Source organism: Oryctolagus cuniculus, chromosome 8 (assembly GCF_051225735.1).
Source record: "Oryctolagus cuniculus isolate XC-2025 breed Fujian yellow rabbit chromosome 8, ASM5122573v1, whole genome shotgun sequence".
NCBI lineage: Eukaryota > Metazoa > Chordata > Mammalia > Lagomorpha > Leporidae > Oryctolagus > Oryctolagus cuniculus.
The window spans coordinates 123,727,796-123,752,418 of record NC_142874.1 but is presented as its reverse complement, the minus strand read 5'-3'; the positions used below and the strand labels follow the sequence as shown (position 1 = coordinate 123,752,418).

Here is a 24,623-nt window from a genome sequence, read left to right as displayed (position 1 = left end):
AGAGATCTTGGTGGAGGCAGCATTGTGACATGTAGGTTAAGCCACATCTTGTGACCCTAGCATCCCATTTTAGACAACCAGTTCAGGTCTTGGCTACTCTACTTTGAATCCAACTTCCTGCTAATGCATACTGGGAAGCAACAGATGATGGCCAAATCCTAGTGTCCCTGCCACCTATCTGGTAGATCCAGATGAAGTTCTTGGCTCCTGGCTCTTGGCTTTGGCCTGGCCTAGCCCTGGATGTTGTAGGTATTTGGAAAATGAACTAGCAGATGAAAGATCAATCTCTCTCTCTCTCTCTCTCTGTGTTTCAAATGAATACATACAACAACAACAACAACAACAAAAAAAAAACTTAAACCAAGATCCAGATTTAAATTTTGGTTTTGTCACTTGCTGTGTGACCATGAACTTAACTGAAGTTCATTTCTTATCCATAAAATGGTAACAACAATAATGTTAATTTCACAGTGTTGACATGAGGATTAAATAAGGTAATGCAAGTTGAAGTTCCTAATAAAAAAGATTAGGGTTGGCCTTCATCTTGTATGTAGACATGTTCTGGTAGGTTTGCTGTGTTGACATGGACTGGAGGAGACCATCACTAAGTCTGTCAGGGTACAGAACAGATTAACATGCATTATTCTGAAATTGCAATGTTAGCTTTGCAGTCTCCAGTACTGAAACCATTAACCCATACTGCTGAATTTTCTCTAACACCCGATTTATTTATGTCTGTGATATGTAAGTTATCTTTGCTTTTAATGCTACAACGTTCCGTATTTATTCCTGAGAATAAAAATGCAGTTTATTTTATAGATCATGTGATCATTGTTTTAGCTTATCCCCAAGTTCTCTGTTGGCTCATTATGGAGGCATGAGCTTAGAAGGAAGTTTACGTGCATTCTGTTACATACATGTTTACATTTTTCTCTAATAAGTACACATTTGCATATCATCCTCTTCCTGTGCTGCGTTTTCTCCTCTCTTCTTTTCATGGTATCTAGTAGATATAATTGCAAAGGACTTTCTTTGTGAATTGCCACATGTGTGCTAAAGAATAAAGATGATTTTCAAATTTAGTACAGAATTTAATTAATTTTTACAGAAACAGTTTGTACTTGCCAAGTGGGTACTTTGAAAATGAAATCATTTTTGATTGTGTGAAACTGCTTGAAAATATGGTTCTCCACAGGTTTTTTTTTTTTTTTGGCCAGAAAACAGTGATATACTATGTTTATGCATTTGAGACTGGTTCGTTTCTTTCTTCCTTTCTCTCTGTTTCTTTCAAATAAGACTTTATTTTTTATTTTTTTGGACTATAAGCTATCATAAGACATGTTTATGCCCTAGACTTTAGATGGGAAGGGACTACTAATAGCAGAAACTACCACTTCCCCAGGAAGTAACATACTGTAGGGCATCTTTATATTTCACCTTCTTGGTACAAGGCACATTTTCTGGTAGTCATCTCACGATTATATCATAAGTTAGAACTCTAACTAAGAAACACTGGTTTACTCTGACAATGTGTCTTAATGCCTATTTGGGGCAAAATATTCGTAATAGGCCATTGTTAGCGGCTTGTTGTATAATAGCTTCCCAGGTTTGCTAAAATCACACACATAGATTTCTGATTCCCACATATAATCCAGTTTGTAATCTTGTTTGGCTCTTGTTCTGTCTTCTTTGATTTAGTTAATATGTTTCTGGAAAAGGCTTATTACACAGTGAGTTTCCAAAATATAGGTGTTTATTTATGTGGTTGTATAGGTGAGAATGCAGAGTAAGAGCCACGATGATTCTTTTTGTCTGTGTATGTGGTAAGGACGCTAACTTCATGATTTGCTCGTTTTTAGAGCTGTAGCTCGGAGGAGGGCAGAATTACCCCTTTGGCTATTCCAACTCACACATGCTCTGTCCAACTCAGAATCTGACTGGAACACAGCCTACAATAACTGGTTTACTTAAATGTTTGCCATACTTATGGGTAACTTGGATGGTTTGTTAAAACCTACATTCCTGACCCCCACATCCAAGCTTTGGTAGAGTTGGTCTGGGATAAGTCTTATAAATTTGAGTTTCTAACAAGTACCCAGGTGATGCAAATGCTGCTGTTCTGGGGATTATACTTTGGGAACTACTTGTTGAAAGCATTGAAAAGCACTTGTCCTAGTTTAAGATGTTGGGGAATGGAGGTGGGACTTTTGCTAGGGAGAGAGGTGGGAAAAGATTGAAGAATACTCATTATCCTGTGTAGTTACCTGGAACTGTTGACTTCAGGGATCTTACAGTGTATTAGAAAGTTCAGCATCAGCTGTTAATATTAATTACTTTTTTTGATGAGAACCAGATAAAAGTGGGAGGGGCAATAGAATTATTTCCTTACATCAGCCCTGTCTACCCTTCTGATTCCTGCATCTTCCTTGGACTCTTGCCTTCCCCTACATATAGATTGCCATGCTCTTAACTCTCTTTTAGAAAGAAGGAAAATGGTGAGATAGTATATGACATTTCTGGAAAATTTGTCCCACCTATCAAGATCACCATTATACTAACATTCTTATTCATTTGGCTTCTACCTCTTCAAGTTTTTGTAGCAGTTAGGTTTTGAGCTCAATTACTATTCTGTCTTTTCAGTATTTATGAAGAGTTTTGAATGCTATTGCCAAGGACATTTAAATTACTTAATGAAAAACTGCTTTCAGATTATTTTAGTACTAAGAAGTACATACAATTGTTTTGATAATTAGGAGCCAGTCTTAAGTATTTGTATATAAGAACTTACAGTCATGATGAGATTCCTAGGCTTCAGTGGTTTAGGATTTTAGATTTTAAATTTCTTTACCCATTCTACCCAGTTACTCAAAAATAACTGGTTTTATTTTTAATGTAAAGTAAAAAAATTGTACCTACTCATTATTTTCTCTTACTTTCAATGTAAGCATTATTTGGGGGCAATCATGTTTATATCTGGTACTTTTGTATTGAGTGAACACTAGAAATCTAATGTGCAATTTAAGGAAGAAATTGGGACTTTCAAAGAGGTTCTTTATATTCTGCTCATAAAGCAATTTTTCAGATGTTAGTTTCCCTTAAATAATGCTCTGGGCTCAGATTTTCCTAGAATAAAACAACCTACCAGGTAAAGGATTTAAGAGATCTAGGCCATGCTTACTCAATGAAATGCAGCAGAGTGGAAAATACCCTGTCTTGCTAGCTCAAGAAAACTGATTTTGTAGTTATATCTGATCTAGTAGTTAAAGGCCATTGTATTACTTAAATAGCTGCTGTTATATAGACATTAACTTGTTAGGGATAGATTTTAATCTTTTGTAAAAAATATGTGTTGAAGTTTCTATCTAAAGGAATTAAAGTCAGAAACCTAAAGAATGCTTTGGAAACAAAAATGAAGCTGTGTTCAGACACCAGTGCTCCTTTTCAACCCTTGTCCTCTAGCCACGAAGACCAGCCTGAGTCAGATCATTGAGGATTAATGATGAATGCATTACTCAGCACCCCTCAGGGGTTGGGTCAAACACCCTGGCTTTAAAAAGTTACTCTTTTGCTTAGTAAGCCTTGAAATTCCAGGTCCAACTGCAGAAAGAAAGTTGAGTATTCTGTTGATTTCAAAGAATCCACTTGAAAATGAACACAGCTCTTCTAGATGTCCCTCTTCTCTATTCCTGCATAACAATGCTTGAAATCATTGCATGGAAGGCCAATGGATTTTACCAGCAGCTTCTGTGTTGCCAGGGAGATTAGTTCCCATGGGATATTCCTGATGCAATTAATTTACCCTTTAACTTGAGGAGATTTGGCCTGTTAAAGAGGGAAATGGGATATGCTTATGTGAGTCTGGTAAATGGAAATGCAGAGAAGTAGGGAAGCCTGTGAAACATGACTTGGAGGCAAAGAATGGGGATTCTGGATCAAATAACAACTAAGGAGAAATAATCTCGATTAACATGCTAGCCAGAGCATGCAAGGCAGGTGGCTTTTGGCATTGATGATAGTGGCAAAAAGTGAACCAAAACACGGGTGCATTTATTTTTATGCTTATTGTTTTATAAGTGTCTTTTAAAACTTAATGTATCTTGAAATGGAACCAGGCAATAAGACTTAAACGCAGCCTTTGGGATTTTTACATACTTTCCATATAATCATGTTTCTATTCTAACCTGGACTCTGGCTGATGTGGTCACAAGCCTCTTCACCATGCTCCATCGTTATCTATCAGGGTTTGGGAAATATACGGTCAAAGTCTTTGTCTTTTGGAGAGTGCGTCTTTAATTATCATGCATTTGTGTTTTCCCAGGTAGCCCAGCCATGACCCATAGGAATCTGACTTCCTCCAGTCTGAATGACATTTCTGATAAACCAGAAAAGGACCAGGTAAGCAAAGAGTTCTTGCCTTTTGAAATCTAAGATTGAACATGTATCCAAAACATGCTGGGGAAGGCTCAGAAATGATGTTTGTCTCACTTAACTTGATGTACAGAGGAGCGTTGGCACTTTTGCCAAGGGTGGGGAACAAAATATGCATGGATCTGGACTTAGAGGAGAATTTAGGTCTTGACTTCAGCCCATACAGATGCACAATCACTGGGACAACTTAAATCTTGGAGCTCCAATTGTCTCAGCTTTAAAATAGCAATGACCTCAGGTTTATTGTGGAGGTTAAATGAGATAATTTATGAAGATAATGTTTTAGTAAACTACAGTAGGGCCAAGAAATGCTTGCAGTTGTTAACTATGGGGCATTCATAAAGCAAAAGTAATAATTATCTCACTTGCCTATATTTTTCTCTTATAACATAGTAGCCTGTTTGAAATGAAGAGCAACCACATTTTGAATTTCTTTTTTCTCTGTTTTAAAAAGAATATAGAGCAAACTAGGACGTCTTCTTGGTTGAATATCCGTGGAAGGAGATTATATTTCAAGAATATGGTATAATGACACTTATAAAAGGAAGCTTCCCAAATGAAAACAACCTCTCACAGTTTCAAAAAATAAGGTCACAGATATTTAAAATGACAGAAATCCTAGCTTATTTCCCCAGGATTGTAGTATGTTGGAAAGAGCTAGGACTATGAAGCAGGAAAATCTGGCCACTACGCTTATTTCAAAACTGACCAGCAGTGTGGTATGGACACCATTTTTCTGTAAAATAGAAACAGTAATGCAAAACCTCAGAAAACCAAGTGTCTGATTCTTGCTCTTACAACTTACTTTTTGTCCTTTGATGTCATAGAAGAGTATGATTCTGGTTGGCATCATGGTTAGCATGCTGATTGTATATATATCATTTATATGACCTTATTCTTTCTCCCTACCTCTTAAGTAGATTTCTCTCTACTTTGAAGATTTCTCTTTTCATACTTTGTAATTTAACTGCTGCTCTTTAACTGGTAGCTTTTCTTGTAGTGACTGGATTTTATAGACTTTGGTGAGTTCTAAAAAGTACAGGAAAGGTGAAATGACATTGTTTCCTGTGAAGTGGCTCTTGAATTATTTCTTCTTTCTCTTTCTCAACAGTACCACCCTCAGGACCCTTATCGTCTCAGATCCAAATAGATAGAAAAGCTTTTGGAACAATATTCTTATCCCTTTTTTTTCTTTCAGTTAAATATACTTTTCCTTTTAATGCTCTCATTTTCTACTCTGGATTAAAAGTTTATAATGGCGTCTTATCAAGCTGGCTTCAGAAATCCCTATATGACTTTTAAGATCCTCTGAAATCCAATGTTATCCTTCTTATCTTCATTAATTTATTGTGTTCCCCAAAAGTGAGACTCATTGGTTTGATCACAACTAATGACTTCCCTTCCCTTTTACACTGAGATTAATCCTGGACTACATGAGTGGCCCTTCCTTCAAGTGCCAATGTGTGTTATTCTCCTCCCTCCCATCTGCCTACTGCTCGGAACTATCCAGGAGAAGATCATTTAACTAATGCATATGTTGGAAGATGCATATTGATAGTGGAAACGGGAGAGCCTGGGCCACTGGAATTTTCCTCAAAGCTTCCTTGCACATTTTGGCTCCATTCAGTACTTACTGAGCAATGCTGATTACTCATGTGGTTTGCCAGGAGTCTTGATGTTGGATAAGAGATGCTGACTATGGTTAGGAATATCTGATTGACATATTTTTTGAAGTTATTTACTTGTAAGACAGAACAGAGAGACACACAGACAGAGACCTCCGAACTTCTGGTTCATGCCCCAGATGCTTGTAATAGCCAGGGCTTGACCAGATAAAAGCCAGGAGCCCATAACTGTACTTAACTCCACTGGGGTGGCCACATGGTTGGCAGGGACCCAACTGCTTCAGTCATCATCTGATGTTTCCCAGGGAGTGCATGAGCAGGAAGCTGGACTGGAAGTGGAGGTGGGATTTCAACTCAGTCACTCTGATATGGGGTTCAGGTGTCTAGAGTGGTGGCTTCCCCAGTACCCATCCCTGATTGACAGACTTTTTGAGGAAACCTTCTTTCTTTTTCCCCAAGATTTATTTTATTTATTTGAAAGACAGAGTTACAGAGAGAGAGAGAGACAGAGACAGAGAGAAAGGTCTTCCATCCATTGGTTCACTCCCCAGATGGTCGCAACGGCTGGAGCTGTGCCGATCCGAAGCCAGGAGCTAGGAGCTTCTTCTGGGTCTCTCACATGGGTGCAGGGCCCCAAAGACTTGGGCCATCTTCTACTGCTGTCCCAGGCCATAGCAGAGAGCTGGATCAGAAGATGAGCAGCTGGGACTAGAACCAGCACCCATATGGGATGCCAGTGCTTCAGGCTAGGGCTTTAACGTGCTGTGCCCCAGCGCCGGCCCCAAGGAAGGCTTCTTTTATTAGGGAGAGCTCTACTCTGTCCAGGAATTTGTTGATAAGCATCTGGTAAATGCTGGGTGAAAGAAATGTCTTAACTTTCTTAAATCACTTTACATCTGGGCATATGCGGAAGTTTGATGACTTAAAATGTTTATTGCATGCAATTTTGACCCCAAGAGCAGAAAACATATGTTGGTGCATTAGGATTTTTGGATGTTGAATTTTCCATCAAGCATGTGTGATTGGAATCCTTAAAATTAGATCCTTCAAATGCCTATCACTAGAATTTTGTAGTCATCCAAGTTTCATGTTCAGATGAAGTCGGGAATATTTAATTCCAGGGTTATGTTCCTTTGGCTTTCAAAGGCAGTAAATAAAGGTTGACAAATATGTCACCATTAAAGGAGCTGTGCCTCTTAATTGTACCTATTACAGTAGCCATGGTTAATACACTAAGTTCTTCCTCTGCAGAAGTGGAAGAAACCCCATTTTCCACTTCCTACCAAAGAGTTTGAAGAAAGCTTTGTAACTGAATAGGTAGAGTAGGAATTCAAACTGATGTTTCTAATTTCTATAGCAACTGTTTTGATTGCTTCAAATACAAAAACTCCTGGATCATTTTAGGGTGAGAGAGGGGAGAGAAAAAAGAACTTGTACATAAAATGAAGCTATGGTAAATCTAGGTTTTTATTTTTTTGACCTGTTTTAGCACAATAGACTCAGACTTTTTATTTTTTTAAACTTTTTTTTCTGTTTGGATAGGAAAAAAAGATTGCCAGTCTCAAATTTGTTTTCAAAAAGCTTTTATAATTAATTAGCCAATGTCCTGGAAGTGATCTTGGCAGTAAAGTCAAACTTGTCCTGTGTACTTGTCCAAGTTGGCTCAGAAAACTTCCATCCGACCAAGACTGGCATTTCTGATTGACTGATTATTCTGCCTGGATACAGTTTGGACAGTTGTGATGGTGTCTCTACACTTCCTGGAGCTGTATAACTTCCCAGTAGCACGAGAAATGAGTTTACTGTTCAGAGTTATGAAGAGGAGCAGAATGGCTCTTTCTGACAGCTACATAGTGGCAAAATTCGAGGGCATTTTTTTTTATAAGATTCTGTTTTGGGAAAACAGAAGAGAAATCTGTGGACTGCACTTTTTCTTTCTGGCTCTGCCAAGCCCATGCACTTAGGGTTTCAGTAGTGGCTGCCTGATTGAGAAATAGCTCAAAATAGTTAACAGCAGAAAAGCTCATAGCCAAAATTCAGGTGATTCAGTGCTTCAGCAATATTCCAACTTGGATGTTAATTTATTAAGCAGAAAAACACCTGTGGAGAATTAGATTAAAAGGTACATCTGGAGCTCATTTGGTTATAAATCCACTTAAATAATCTGTTTTGTTTCTATGGAGTGTTTTTTTTCAGCATTATCCAATTATCTCCTTTGGTTAACTTAGGTTGTCTTATTTTCTGATCTGCTTTAATTCCTCTTCTTTTAAAATTTGCATGCATGTGAGTTGGGGACTCATCAGAAGCAGGGACTTTGGTTCCAGCTTTCATGTGAGTATGGAATCAGCTGGGAGGTTAAGAAAAGCTCATCTTTCTTTTACTTTTAAAAAACATATGGTCACATTCATTTCCAGTGTAGATATGATATACATATTGACTATTTTTCTTGAAATGTGAGATATTAAATCACAGTGCAAGGAGTTTGTGATCATAAATTGGGGGGAAGAAAGGTATATTGTCATTTATATAGTGTGATTAATTGAAACTATTTATAAATAAATAGCCAATGATATGACACCCATATAATTTTTATATTCTCTCTATTAACTTCTACAAATGAGAGAAAACATGTGACATTTGTCTTTCTAGGTCAGGCTTATTTCACTTAGCATAATGGTCTCCGTTTCCATACATTTTGTTGCAAATGTCTCGATATCATTCTTTTTTGTGGCTGTGTAGTATTCCATCAGGTTTATATACCACATTTTCTTTGTCCAGTCATCAGCTGATGGAAATCTAAGCTGATTCCATATCTTTGCCGTTGTGAACTGAGCTACTATAAACATGAGAGTGCAGGTATCTCTTTTTTTTTTCTTTTTTGACAGGCAGAGTGGACAGTGAGAGAGAGAGACAGAGCGAAAGGTCTTCCTTTTGCCGTTGGCTCACCCTCCAATGGCCGCCATGGCTGGCGCACTGCATCCGGCGCACTGCGCTGATCCGAAGCCAGGAGCCAGGTGCTTCTCCTGGTCTCCCATGGGGTGCAGGGCCCAAGCACTTGGGCCATCCTCCACTGCACTCCTGGGCCATAGCAGAGAGCTGGCCTGGAAGAGGGGCAACCGGGACAGAATCCGGTGCCCCAACCGGGACTAGAACCTGGGGTGCCGGGGCCGCAGGCAGAGGATTAGCCTAGTGAGCCATGGCGCCAACCCCTCTGCCTATTATCTTTTTTTAAAAATTTTATTTAATGAACATAAATTTCCAAAGTACAGCTTATGGATTACAATAGCTCCCCCCCCATAACTTCCCTCCCACCCACAGAACTCCCCTCTCCCACTCCCTCTCCCCTTCCATTCACATCAAGATTAATTTTCAATTATCTTTATATACAGAAGATCAATTTAGCATATATTAAGTAAAGATTTCCACAGTTTACACCCACACAGACACACAAAGTGTAAAATACTATTTGAGTACTAGTTATAGCATTAATTAAACACCTAAGAGTAATTGTGTATTAATTACAGAGTTCAACCAATCGTTTTAAGTAGAACATAAAAATACTAAAAGGGTAAAGTATTAAGTTTTTTTTTCTTTTTTTTGTTTGTTATATAGTTATTTTTTTATTTAATAAATGTGAGTTTACAAAGTGCAACTTTTGTATTGTTGTGGCTCCCCCCCCAACCTCCCTCCCTCCCGTGCCCCTCCCCTCTCCCACTCCCTCTCCCATCCTGCCCTTCATCGAGTTTCCTTTTCAATTAACTTCATATACTGAAGATCAACTTAGTATATACTAAAGCAAGGATTTCAGCAGGCTGCACTCACACAACCGCACAAGGTATAGGGTATTGTTTGACTAGTAGTGTTGTTTTTAAGTTTCATAGTAAAACACATTAAGGACAGAGATCCTACGTGGGGAGCATGTACCCAGTGACTCCCGTTGTTGATTTAACAATTGGCACTCTTATTTATGACGTCAGCAATCACCCGAGACTCTTGCTATGAGCTGTCTAGGCTATGGAAGCCCCTTGAGTTCACCGACTCTGAACTTGTCTAGTCAAGGCCGTATCACAGTGGAGGTTCCTTCTTCCCTTCAGAGAAAGGCGCCTCTCTCCTTGATGGCCTGTTCCTTTTGCTGGGGTCTTGTCCACCAGGATCTTTCATTTAGATTGTTTTTTGCCACCGTGTCATGGCTTTCCATGCCTCTGAGACTCTCATGGACCTTTTAGCCAGATCCGAATGTCCCAAGGGTTGATTCTGTGCCTATTATCTTTAAGTATGCATCACTGCGTTGACTACTATTTTTGAAGTCTTGTTTTTTTGTCGAAAGAAACGTAAATTTAAATATTTTGTCAGCAAGTAGGAGAATGTATGTATAGATTTGAACTAGCTAAGCTGTGACTGCCTTAAAATGAGATCTAGAGGGACATGTTCTGGGATGGAGTGACCTCTATGCTCTTCTTGCACATCTGTGACATAGGAGCGAGCCAACCCAGTTCAGCTGACATGTCATTTGCATGGCCTAGAAGGTATATTTCCATGCCAGAGCTCACATAATACTTCCCTTAGCATAATAGCTACTTCATACTCACAGTAATGGAAGAGTACCAAAATACTCCTTGTCTTTTCCATGGTTCCACTCAAAACCATGGCAGTTCACAGAGAGTATGGGTGGTCTACTTCACCCCTCAGGGAAGATATAGTGGCCAGGAAGGGCTCATGTTCTCCGGCTTAGCATGCTTATTTATCTTCAGCATCTGTTCAGGGCCCAGGGAGAGTTTCGCTGTCAGAAGAGCTCCCAATGGAATCACATCTGTGAACATCAGATGACAAAGGCATGCTGTGAGGAGGTGGATGCTGTCCCCACACATCCTCAGTCACTGCAGCGAGCACTCCCGGGGCTGAGGCTCCCTTTTCCTTCATCTCCCCTTGTGGGAACTTGCCTAGCCATGGAATGATTATTTTCCGGCCCTTTTAGAAGGCAGCCAGCTTGTGCTTGTGTGATTAACAAAACCCAAGTTTGTCAACGCCTTTTTACTCTCTACAGGAAATTTGGCTTCATGTAGCTTCTTTTCTACACCCGAAGCTCACTCATTTTCTTGCAGCTCTAACAATGGCTAGTTGTTAGCAGTGTTTGAGAAACATTGACATCAACACTGACTTTAAGAGTCTGTGTGTCTTAAAATTGGGAAAGTTGAATTTTCCTTTTATATTAAGGCTGTACTTCTTTTTTTTTTTTTTTTTTTTTTTTTTTTTTTTTTGATTTTGCTAGTCATTTTCTTTTTTTTTTTTTTTTTTATCTTTTATTTAATGAATATAAATTTCCAAAGTACGTCTCATGGGTTACAATGGCTTTCCCCCCCATACCGTCCCTCCCACCCACCACCCTCCCCTTTCCCACTCCCTCTCCCCTTCCATTCACATCAAGATTCATTTTTGATTATCTTAGTATACAGAAGATCAAAGGCTGTACTTCTTGAAAGCTCCTTGTCTGTATCAAAAACCAGCACCCGATGAAAACCCATGTGAAGTACACTGAGCTCAGCTTTGTGTCTTCACATGGGAAAAAGAGGGGCCTTGTGTGAAGTTTGGAGATATCGTTTTGTGTCACTGTGGCACTATAGTAAATCAGAACTTCTAAATCACACGTACATAACTGTATGCTGCTATGATTGGAACTCATTCACTCATTCAGACACTGTATTCTGTGCTAGAAAGTGTTCTTAGTGATAGGTTCCCAGGGTGAGTGCATCTTTTGACATATGCAGCGTCTTTGCTTCAGGGAACAGATTGTAAACAGTACAAACAAGCCAATGAATACACTAATTAAGCATTTAAAAAAACATTATTTTGCTTTTCTGAGAGGCCAGGAGACAGACCAAGTTGATCTCCCATCTGCTGGTTCCCTGCAATGGCTGGGTCTGGGCCAGGCCGAAACCGGGAACCAGGAACTCCATGCAGGTCTTCTACCTGGGTGTGAGGAACCCAGTTACTTACTTGAACTATCACATACTGCCTTCCAGAATGTGCATTAGCAAGAAGTGGGAATTGGGGACAGAGTTAGGACTTGGACCTAGACACTGTTATGGGATATAAGAACCTCATCTCCAAATGTCTATCCCTGAATACAATAACAAAACTCAATGATAAGTGCTGTTTTGAAATTGTAAAGAAGGGTAATATGGAATACTGTTTTCCATTGGAGAGTTAGCTTTCAGGGAGGAGATCTGGGGGGAGAGGTTTCCAGGCTGAGCAGACAGTGAGATCAGAGGCCTTGAGGCAGGAAGGAGTGTAGTTTATTCCAGAATCAGGAAAAGCACCCCTAGAGTGCTGGAGCCAAGGGTGCAGTTGCTCTGTGGGAATCGAGGTGTGGGAAATAATCAGGAGGGCCTCTTGATTTTATCCATCGTGCAGGGAGGTGGCCGTGTGTTCAGTTTCCCTGAGTTGTATGTTCTGGTTTACATTTTAAAAAGCCACTGAAGATGCTGGATGATGGGATGCAGAGACTTGGCAGTGTTTGGGATCTTCTGGTGTTGCTCCTGTGTTAGGCATTGTGTGAACTCCTACTGCACTAAACGGGGGCCCATTCTCAATGTGTCAGTTGTAAACAACATAACTTCATTACTCTCACGGAAGTCCTTGTGTGCCTTGTGAGTACTGTAAGAAAAATTCCCTTGTTAAACTTCTTTCCATGTACTGTTAGCTGTATGAAATTAATAATTGATTAGTTAATTTAAACTACTTTAATGTACTAGAATTGGGCATAGGCCACCAAAAGTAGAGGGATTGAGTTTTTGAGTGATGGTATCCATACCTGCAGTCCCTGGCTGATTTACTGTTGGCTGTATGCCATGTATGCCATGCCACCTGCTCATGTCTGTGACTCCTGACACCTTTGCTTGGGGCCTTGCTGAAACAAGCATCTGAGCCAACAGTCCTGTGCTGTTGTCTTCTCCTCCTCCTCTTCCTCTTCCTTCTTCATTACTATTAAAGGCAAAGTGACAGAGGGGAGAGGGATGGTGTAAACAGAGAGAGAGAGAGAGCAAACGCTAACGCCTGCAATAGCTGGGTCTGGGCTAGGTAAAAGGCAAGAGCCAGGAACTCCATCAGGGTCTCCTCTGTGGTGGCAGGGACTCAAGTACTTAAGCCATCATCTTCTCCCTCCCAGGTGCATTAGCAGGACGCTGCCTCAGAAACAGTATCTGAGACTTGAACCAGGTACTTTGATATGGGATGTACACGGGATGTAGATGGCCCAAGCATTGCCTTGACCTGCTGCACCCTAACACCTGCTCCTGTGCTACATTCTTACCTGTACCTGTGACAGAACTGAACTCTGGGAGCACCTCATCCCTGTGTTTGATATTTAACAAAAGGGATCGTAGGTATTACATATCTTAAATAAACTGACAGGTTTCTTTTTGATATCCTTCTTTGTCTTTTCATTATGTGTCTTTCTGCCCCGTGGCAATAGCACAGATATGAGGCTAAATCATCTCTGATGCAGGTATAGTCTCCTGATCTATGATCTGTGTCTGACCAAGACCTCATAAAACACATTTGTTTTCTCATGAAAGTGGCAAATTGTTACAAATGGAGAAACTTTATGGTGAACATAAAGCTACGTTCATGGTTAAAGAACTTTATAGTACTTATAAAAATATTCGTGGAACCATTCCTTACCAGTTCTAGTCACACATGTGTAATATTTTTAGAAAATTTATTGTTGGGGTCAGTGCTGTGGTGTAGTGGGTTAAGCCGCTGCCTGCGGCTCGGGTATCCCATATGGGTGCCGGTTTATGTCCCGGCTGCTCCATTTCTTATCCAGCTCTCTGCTGATGGCCTGGAAAAGCAGAGGAAGATGGCCCAAGTGCTTGGGTCCCTGCACCCATGCAGGAGACTGGAGGAAGCTCCTAGCTCCTGGCTTTGGACTGGCCCAGCTCTGGCCATTGTGGCCATTTGGGGAGTGAGCCAGAGGATGGATAGAAGACCTCTCTTTCTGTCTCTCTCTGTAACTCTGCCTTTCAAATAAATAAATAAATCTTAAAATACACACACACACACAAACACACAGATATAAAATAAAGGAAAAAATATTGTTTTCCATTTCAAAAGCATGCACATTGCCGTGAAATATAAATAAAGAAAACAGTAAAATAGAAAGTATAAATGTTTAAATCTTAACCCTTTCAAATAGTGACAGTTATCAGTTTGATGTGAACTTCCCGGACTTTTTCAAGGCATAAATATTTTTATATTTATATATATATATATATAATAAAATGGAATTTATTGTTCCATAACTTGATTTTTTTCTTGTTCTACCTAATGATACTGTGAACACCTACGTTTTTCTTCTTATAGGTTGTATAATACACAGGTATCATGTTTAATTGAGATGGTTTCTTTGAATAGACATTTGAGTTATTTTCAGTTCTTTGCAATTACAAATAAGCCTTGAAGAAGTGTCCTTACTGTAATGTTTCTGCATTTCTTCCTGCGTGTATCTGGAGGAGACATTTTTCTAAGTGCAGTTGCTGGGTCACCATGTATTGCCAATCCAATTAACTTCCAATTGTGTCCTAGATTTTTTTTAGAGACTTTAATAAATCTCCCTCCACTGCTAAGATACTGTGTGCCAGTCAGATTTGAGTTTCTCCTTCAGGATTCACTCACTAAAAGCTTAGCAACTCAGTTCGTGTGCAGAGATCCTCAGTTGCTGGCTTCTGCGTGCCAGCTCCCTTTGGGGCTTTCTTCAGAAGCAGATCATGCAGAGAGAAAACTAGGTGGGTTCTGATGCTCTGATCACGCGTCTCCCGACAGGAGGAGGTGAAAAGTGAGGTGGCCGGAAGCTCGGCCACCTACCTGTATGTTTCTTACCACTTGGGCTAACAGTGTTGCTGTCCACTGCTCTGAGAGAGCTCTTCAGGTTTTGTGGGAACTTCTCTGGCAATCAAAAATGGCCTCGTTTCAAGAACCCTTCTTGATGGTCAGCGTTTGGAACAGAAAGCAGCACTGTGAGGAGTGTTGGACCAGTGTTCTCTTTGAAATGTTATTCCACACGTTTGAAGCTGGACTCGTCTCCTTTCCCTCCAGCTACTCCCGCGAGAATTGCAGGTGCACTAACGTCCAAGCTGCACACTAAAGAGTTGCATGCTTTATGTGGAAATACTTCATTAGGAGCTTCCAAGGAGTGTTGTCTTAGAGGAGTGCGGGTAAAAGGAGCAGTGGCCCCTTCTTTTCCTGTCGGGGTCTGGTTGCAGCTTCTGCTGCTCCCCTGGTTGCTTCTCAGCAGGAAGCTCTGCAGAGGAGATGGATGAAGAAGTCGCACCATGCAGGGAAGTGTCTCCTGTTTTTTTAGAAAGACACAGGCTTCCCACTGTTTGCAGCTCACTTGTCTGATTGATCCACTGGCCGGTTGATTGATTCGCCTTGACGGTATCTCATGACCAAATCCGGCCCCAGCAGAGCTTCCTGATTTCTCCATGTGTGGCTACCAATGGTCTCATTCCACCTCCCAGGAGTGAACTGAACTGAGCTGAAAAGAACAGTGCTCCCTTTTCTTCAGCCACCGTGTTAAATGGGCAACAGTAGTTTTTTCTGCAGTCTGACAATCCTTCTTCATGTGCATGTGCATCTGAGCAGGCAGGAAGTAACTGAGTCATTGCACTAGGGGCATGGTAAGCTTTGACCTTCTAAATTAGCTGCACTGCTTCATCATTCAGAAGCCCTGTTTGATAGTATTGGGGTGGGTGTCCAATGGACAGGCTACTTGACTGAGTCTATTCCTGTGTAAGGGATAAATTAGCAAGTACCCTAGAGTGGACGCCTTCTTAGACCACGGCTTAGCAGTTACTGTTATCAAGCCCACTTTACATATTGACAAACTCAAGACATGAAGAGACTAAATGATTTTCTGAAATAACCAGCACCTAAGTGGCAAAGCCGTATTCAGGTCCTAGTGCCCACGCTCTTAATGAGTGTTATGAATTCTGCTGATTTGCAGTGGGGTGTTGTCAAAGTCCCAAGGCACAGTGACACAAACAGGTGTCCTGTTGATAGTTTCTGGCCTTTGAGGCACACATCTTGCTGAGTAGTCTGATGGGGGAGACCAGATACACTGGGTGATGCTGATAGTAAAGCCCAGCAGGAGCTTAGTAAAAAGACAAGATAACTGTGTGGGCCACGGCCATCAATCAAAGAGAAATGATGGACTTGACAACGATCTTTCCAGTTTAGAGAACGTGAATAACAGAAGATAAGACTTTTAATCAAATAAGATTTATTTGTTTATTTGAAGGAGTTACACAGAGAGAAGAAGAGACAAAGACAGAGATCTTCCATCTGCTGATTCACTCCCCAGATGGCTGCAACAGCCAGGGGCCAGGGTTGAAGCCAGGATCCAGGAACTTCCTTGGGCTATCCCATATGGGTGGCAGGGGCCCAAATACTTGGGTCATCTTCTGATTTTTCCAGGTCATTAGCAGGGAGCTAGATGGGAACTACAGCAGCTGGGACTTGAACTGCCCATTTAAGATGCCAGTGTCACAGGCAGCGGCTTAACCCACTATACCCCAACACTGGCCCCACCAAATAGAACATTTTTGGTTGTCTTAAAAGTTAAGTGATAAATGGGGAAAATATATTGAAATGCTACTGCAAATATCTTCAGTTTAACAATATAAGTGAATGACTTCAATTTTCTAATAAATGAAAAATATTGTGGCTTTTAGAATTCCTTGGGGTAATGGTCCAAAATGCCCTCAATTTGATTAAATACAATAGCAATTTTTTTTTGTAGTTAGAATCATTTGTTCAATTAGAAAAATTAAATTAGCTAGTTGACTTGTCCACAGACTGTGGTGTATAATTAAGAGTTAGAACCCACTTATTGAAGGGGTCTTCTCTTATGCTTTACTGAAATAATTTGCACAATAGATATGGTCATCTCTATGTCATTAAGTCTGATCGATTCACATCATTATAACCTTAATCTTTTTCTGATAAGAGGAAAAAGTGATTATTATTGAAATTTTCCATTAGTAAGACTATAGAGAATATCTTAGCCGGTGCTGTGGCTCAACAGGCTAATCCTCTCCCTGTGGCGCCGGTACACTGGGTTTTAGTCCTGGTCGGGGCGCCGGATTCTGTCCCGGTTGCCCCTCTTCCAGGCCAACTCTCTGCTGTGGCCCGGGAAGGCAGTGGAGGATGGCCCAAGTGTTTGGGCCCTGCACCCCATGGGAGACCAGGAGAAGCACCTGGCTCCTGCCATCGGATTAGCACGGCGCGCCGGCTGTGGAGGCCATTAGAGGGTGAACCAACGGCAAAAGGAAGACCTTTCTCTCTGCCTCTCTCTCTCTCACTGTCCACTCTGCCTGTTAAAAAAAAATGAGAATAGCTTAGGAGACTTAAATAAGCATGTTAAACCTTGCCTTTTTTCAACTCCAATTTTCCGATGCATAATACAGGTATTGTAATCACTGTAAGTTGCCTCCTCCATGTGACTGTTGCATGAAGAGGCAAGTGTGTAATACACTTCAGAATATTATCCAAATCTCCATTACCATTGCATTTCTGGTATTTAAATGGAATACTGCTTTTTACTTTTGGTTTTGTTTTGCAGTAAGATTGGGTGAAATAGAAGTCAATTTCATTTAGTTGTCAGTCCTCATCTTTCAAATATGCAAGGCTGAATTAACTTTTTTGGAGTCCACCCTCTGCACTGTGCCCTAGCAGAATGTGTCCCATAAGTGCATCCATGGACATTGTTATCGCTCATGTGTTTCCACTGTCTCCAGATGTCTCTTTTCTGCTGTACTTTTCCAAGTCACACCTTTAGTTCCAGAGCTGTCAAGTGTGCATTTTCCTTGTATCTATTCTTGAATATTCCCTCTAATGTTAATTATTACTGTCTTTTTTCAAAAAAATATTTTATTTATTTGAACAGCAAAGTTCCAGGTTTTCCAGAAGCATTAGCAGAGAGATGGAGCAGCTGGGACTCGAACCAGCGCCCATATGGGATGCTGAGCGTTGCAGGTAGCAGCTTAACATGTTGTGCCAAAACACAAATCCTAGTTATTCCTATCTTGGATTTCCAACATCCTCTATTACTTACCATTTTGCATCACTAATTTGTTAGTTTAAGTGAGCTCATTTTGTTTCTTATTTTTTATGCATATACCTTGTCTTCACTACTGGAGGTGAGGCAGGAGTCTTGTGAGTTAGTTGCTGATTTTACAGATGGTATTTCCTGCTTTATGTTACTATAACTAAAATATCTAAGAGGACCTGCTTTGGGAAAGAAAAGGTTTATTTTTCTTTTATTATAGCTTAGGTTACAGGATCCAGCACCCCCAGAGTGCAGTGTCTGGTGGAGGCTGGTTACAGTCGATGTGGTGGCAGTGATCACATCCTGAGCCAGGATGGAGAGAGGAGGCACCCGGGCAGAACTGAAACTGAAGCAATCAAACCTATCCTAAGACATACACTCTGCAGGCACCCAGTGACCCAAAGACCTCCCGTCAGCCCCGTTTCTCAGAAGCCATCATTAGGTCAGGTCTCCAGCTGTAATCAATCAACCATGCCATTAAGACCGCAGAATTTAAACATCTGCCTGAGTTTTGGTGAGACAAATCCTATGCAATCCGTAACAAAACTGGTGATGCCTAATTGAGAATAAGCTTATCCTTTCTCTTAGAACCTCCTTCCTTCTCCTCTCCCCCCTCCCATTAACCCTCCCTCCCTTTCTACCTCTCCCCCTCCTCTCCTTCCTCTCCTCTTTTCCTTCTTCTATTTTTTATTCTTATCTATCTTCTTTTTCTTCTTCTTTGTCTTGAAGGCTAAGAAAAATGACTATGAGAGTTTCTCAGTGAAAGCGATTTCCCAACACATTATTATTATCTTTTTTCCTGGCAACTTTTAAAGTGACTATTTCTTACCATGAGCCCAAGCAGAGTGTTTCAGTAGGTTTATCAGATGCTTGGAATGCACATTCTTACCCATCTCATACATTTTTAATTTTTTTTCTCTTAAGAAAATCATGTAAGTGCCAACATTTCAAGTATCACTCACTCTTTGATTTGTTAAAATCCGTTTACACATTGTTCTCATAATGAAAACTGAATTATCATAGTTAAGTGACTGATTGACACAGTTTGAAGAAGTTTTTTCCTTTATTTAAGTCAACATGTAGTGTTTCTCAAGGACATATTGGAAAAGCCAGCTGTCAGCACAGAAAGATGTTCTGTTGCGAGATGACATGGCATTGCTGTTTTCCCAAATGTAGCACATTTCAAATCACAAACTGTACAGTATTATTCTTTGGATATGAATGCCTTCCAGTTTTTTATAACACAAAATAGTCTGAAATGAGAGGTAACATAGATCATACTTCAAAAGAACTTATCATTAAATGGGGTTTAATATTGAATTTATTAGTTTTCTACATTATAACCCTGTTTCAATATGTTCCTCCTATAGTTTAGATCCCAGGGAAAGCATTATGGTGATTATCCAGGTGTAGTATTGGAAAGCAGGAACAAGTGAAATTGAAATCCATCTGTGTGTTAGGATGACTTGATTCAGAAAAACCTTTTGATCCAAGATGAAATAAGCATCTCTTTTCTCATTGTGCCTTTGATTACATTTCTCGCTGTTTCTCAAATGAAACTTATGGATAAAACACTTTCAGTATCAGCTAATTTGAGATCTTAAGAGAAATCATCACAGGAAATTCCACACACTGCAGTGAATGGCCTCTGCGTGGAGGCTTTGTATAGACAAACAGCTAGTAGATGATTTATTGTCTTGTTGGATTGTGATCTCTAAGAAGCCATTCCCTGTCACTGCCTTCTAGAAGGAAGATCCTGTTTAGAAAAATTAACAACTGTACTACTGTATAAAAAAAGCAGTGAAACTCTTTCTTGGAATTAGGAACTCTCATGGAGTAGCTTTGTGCATGAGGACCTTATGAAAACATCTGGGAAAATGTGTCGGGAACGGATTTTCATGGGGGCAGGAGAAATGATAGGGTCCTATCCCCACAGGTCTTTATGAAGCTCCTGGAATGAAATCCTAGTGCATGAGTAGAGTGTAGCTAGTTCTTTTGAAAGACCTGCATTCGTGCCATAGTTTGATTTCCAGTTAGGAAAATCGTATTTGGTTTTTCAATTTTTAAATAATATTTGAGGAAGTACAACATATAGATTTTAGTACAAAAAGAAAACCCAAACCAAATAAATGACTTATTAGAAGGTTGTCGCTTTTCTAACACAGTTTGTTAAATCAAACTCTTGAGATCAAACAAATAGGATGTATTAAGCTGTTAGAGATGCTACCCAGTGAATGACCAGGTCCTAGGACAAGTTCCTGCACCTACTAGCAACAGAGATGAATATGTGTGCCTGAACAAAAGCTAAGAGAATTTGTGTAATGAAAATTTAGGGAAGGAAAGCATAAATTGTTTACATTGAACCTCCATTGGCTGCAGACAGTAGGGCCAGGATAATAAGTCAGGGGCTGGCTCCTGCAGTGCCAGCATCCCATATGAGTGCCAGTTCGAGTCCCAGCTGCTCTACTTCCAATCCAGCTCTCTGCTATAGCCTGGGAAAGCAGTAGAAGATGGCTCAGCTGTTTGGGCCCCTGCACCCACATGGGAGACCTGGAAGAAGCTCCTGGCTCCTGGCTTTGGATCAGCCCAGCTCGGGCTGTTGTGGGCATTTGGGGAGTGAACCAGCAGACAGAAGACCTCTCTCTCTCTCTGTCTCTCTCTTTCTCTCTCTCAGCCTCTTCCTCTGCCTCTGTCTCTGTCTCTCTATAACTCTGCCTTTCAAATAAATAAGTCTTTAAAAAAAAAGAAGAAGAAATGGGGAAATTTTGGGGTAGGAGGAGAGAGCATAAAGAAATTTACTATTGCTTTGGCATTCCTTGGGCTGGTAAGCAGGAGGTGGTGGATTGGTGATCAGCTGCCTGGGGTGTGAGTCAAGGTTTGAGCAGAAGTTCAGGAATGTGGAGCAGTTTTGCATTGGCTTGGCCCACAGCTGTTAACATACTAGCAGATATGTCTCCTCCCCTCCATCCTCTGCCCCTGTAATTAAATTTAGAACATCTCAGAAGTTTTCTCCTATCAAGTTATACTAGGAGCTGCATGCTCTTGGACTTATCTTTTAAAATCTGTTCCTGCTTGGTTTAAGCCATGCAGTGGGCTCTCCTATCTTTACTTCAGCTGTACCATCTTTGTCTAATCTCCCAGTTTGTAGTAGCTTAGTGTGAAAAAGATTAGGAGAAAGGGATTTCTCTGAATGGATGGAAGAGGTGGAGACATTTTACAGTTTTCTGGATAATATGAAATGTGTTTTTACTTGATGTGGTAGAAAAGCCGGAGTTTTGTAATCCTGGGATCTTGGTTCAAAGTGTTTTACTTCCCTCATTACAAGCTGAGTGATCGTGTGTAGTACTTACTATCTCTGAACTTTAAAAATAAGTTGGTAAAAAGAAAACTTGACTCCTCATGTTCTCATGAGAATGAAAGGAGATAATATATGTGTGAAATATACCAGACCCACAGTAGGTACTTAACAAATATTATTTCCTTTTCCTTATGCCCCTGGCACTGCCTTCTTGAGAACAGAGGAACAGGATAAACCATGAAACAAAATAGTCAGGGGAAAATGGAGCAAATAAAATGGAGCAGGCAATAAAGTGAGGTAATATTTATATATTTTTAATTTTTGGAGTGGTTCAGGAGAAAGTAGCAAAATAGAACATGAGAGTAATTTTTGGTTTTTCTTGAACTAGACCTCAATTTGGAATAATTCTACATTAAATAGTTTCTATGGGAATATAGAGGTAAAATTTTATACCAGTGGTATTTTCTTTTTCTCTTTTTATTTTTGTTGAAAGGGACAAGCCACTAGGCAATCTAGGGTAGCATATTAAGGGCTGCTTTTACATTCAGAGAAACCATTATAACTTTTAAACCTGGGAATGTTGAAAGCTGACGAAGCACTGTGGGGATATATAGAAAATGGAAAACAGGCTTTGAACTCTAGGAGTGTACAGAAAGTGTCACTCATTGCTTAAAACCATTTGATGACTACCCAACTGCCTTTGTGATGAAGCATGGGATCCTTGGCATGGCCTTCAAAGCTCTGCATTATCCTACCTAATTCTCTCACCAGGGTTGGTGTGCAGAGTTCTCTGTTTTGCTGACTTTCCTCCAGCCACACTGAGTTCTTTCAGTTCTGTAACGGGGCCAGTCTCCTTCGAACCTTTGGGCCTTTGCACATGTGTTTCCTTAGACTGAAACGCTCTTCCTGTCTAGCCGGTTGGTGTTCCCCCATTGTTTCTGTGTAAATGTCCCCTCTTCCAGGAAGTTTTCTGTAAGTCTTCAGGCTGTGTTAGAAACTCTCATTGCATATTGTGCTTTTCCATCATAACATCTACCATAGCTATTATCAAATCATCGCATATTTTAAGTTTTGGTTAAATATCTTCCATAGACTGTTTCAAAATTGAAGAGATAATATTTGGCAAAGCTTGGATCGAAGGACTGTTTAAGAAGAAAATCACATGTAACAGAGCTTGTATCTTGTCTAAATGGCCTGCAGTATTTACCATTTGGCCTTTCACAAAAAAAGTTTGCCAACCTCTGGTCTATATTTTTGTTACTCATTGAATGGAAGAATATAGATATTTTAATGTATTTCCTTTGATTTTTTGAACAGGACACTTGACTGTATAAATGTATAAAATTATTTTTATAGTAAAACAAAGTGAAATAAAAAGTACACAAGTAAGGGTATATACACCTAGCAGAAACACATCAGGGTAAGGACTCAGGAACACAGTAAGGAGAACGAAGCAGATGGGGTGACAGAAATTCAGGTTCAAGTTGGAGCTACATTTACCTACGCAGGAATGCTGACCTATTAGAATCAGGGCCAGTGGGAACGAACTAAGGCCAGCAGCCTCACGTATGCTGTTCAGAGAAACTACAGAGCAAGGGGACGTGTTTGTCCTTCCCTTTCCTTTGGAAACAGGCTGGGCCTGGGCCTGGGCTACCACCTATTTCTGGGAAGCCATGAAAGTGGTGAGAGTGGAACTATGAGTATCTGTCTAGGACCTCCAGTAGGAAGTCAGCGCACTACTGATTCTGAAACACAAGAGACACAACCAAGAGAAAAAGGGCTCCATAAACACAGAGAGAAGGGATCTGAGAACAGGGAGGTGAGTGAGGAAACCTGAAGACAGCCTTCTCCAGGACAGTCCACTTACGCTGGTCTGGGAAGACAGACTAAACAACCTTGTTAGGATTTGGGAAGTGACTTTGCTACAGCAAGAGTGGTAGCGATATCAATATCCTCTCGGCTGACACACTGGAATTCTGTAGCAGGCGGGAGCATTGGCTGATTCTCCTTTGTGCGATGCTTGTGCCTAGACACAGCTTGGGCTGACCAGGATAGAACAGGTCTTCTTGACACAGAGAGAGACAGGGTGCTTCCAGCTCACGTATGTTCTGTCCTTAGGATCTGTCACAATTTCAGTGTGCTTAGCCTCCAACCTGATGACCCTCCTCCTACGAACACATCCTGAGAAATTACCGTGCAACACAGGAAGTGTGCGAGCGCCGTTCATGAGGCATCATGCATCCTAATGATGTTGTCATAAGTAGTTTGACCATCAGAGAAGCTCTCAGCCAGATAAACAATTACACTCAACCATTCTAATGCCATGGCTCCTTTTACCTTGTATCACTCTGCTGAACAGAGTTATTTGCAGTTTGGATTAAGACATAATGCATGCATATCAGATTCTCTGATGACATGAAACTGACAAGGTTAGCAATCTCAGTTTTCAGCCATAGAGTCAAGGTGGAGAATGCTCCTGACAGGCTTGGGGCCATAGGAATTTAACCGGGATAAAGCTAAAGTGTGTAAGTTTAAAACATAAAGTGAATAAGAACATATAGGAAGTGTGGGGAGCAACTCAGACTAGACTGTTACTCGAATTAAGACTTATTCTATGCATCTGCTCTCCCACAATATGGCGCTGGGAGAGGAGGAAACAGCTTCTACACAGCTGCCTCCAGTTCAACCAATAAACAGCAGGACCTGCTCCTGATTGGAGGAGAGCAGCGTACTCAGCGTGTGGGTAGCAGAGTTGGGATTGGTGGAAAAGGACTATAAAGGAGGAGAGAGACAACATGCACCAGGAACATCTATCCGAATAACACCTGTGCAGCTCCTGAGAGAGCCGGCCGGCCGGCGGTGTGCCGCTCCCCCGCGGAAGTGGGGAAAGTGGCAGGGGGAACCGCCCTTCCACGGAGGTGGAAGGGTCGGTAGCCAACCCGGGAAGAACCAGCAGCAAACCCGGGGAGGGCCGAGCAGACAAAAGAACAGCGCAGGGTCCTGTGTCGTTCCTCCACGAAGAGGGGGAGCGACATAATGGTGCCGTGACTCGGATATGAAGCCTAGGCAGGGTTCAGTGTCGCTCCTCCACGAAGAGGGGGAGTGACAAGGAAGTGCTACTTTGGTAGAAAGTCTGTGACTTTTATCAGATGTAGGCTTTTCAGCT

At 40.9% G+C, this 24,623-nt stretch overlaps 1 protein-coding gene across 12 annotated transcripts in view; it reads left to right on the top strand.

Annotated features, from left to right (window-relative positions):
- The window catches only part of SLC4A4 (solute carrier family 4 member 4), a 378,301-nt gene that overhangs the window by 212,564 nt on the left and 141,114 nt on the right, over positions 1 to 24,623 (top strand). For all 12 annotated transcript variants that reach the window (XM_089301672.1, XM_089301671.1, XM_089301675.1 and 9 more), the window contains 1 exon segment: positions 4,319 to 4,395. In XM_089301672.1, the coding sequence (XP_089157798.1) occupies positions 4,319 to 4,395 (77 nt within the window).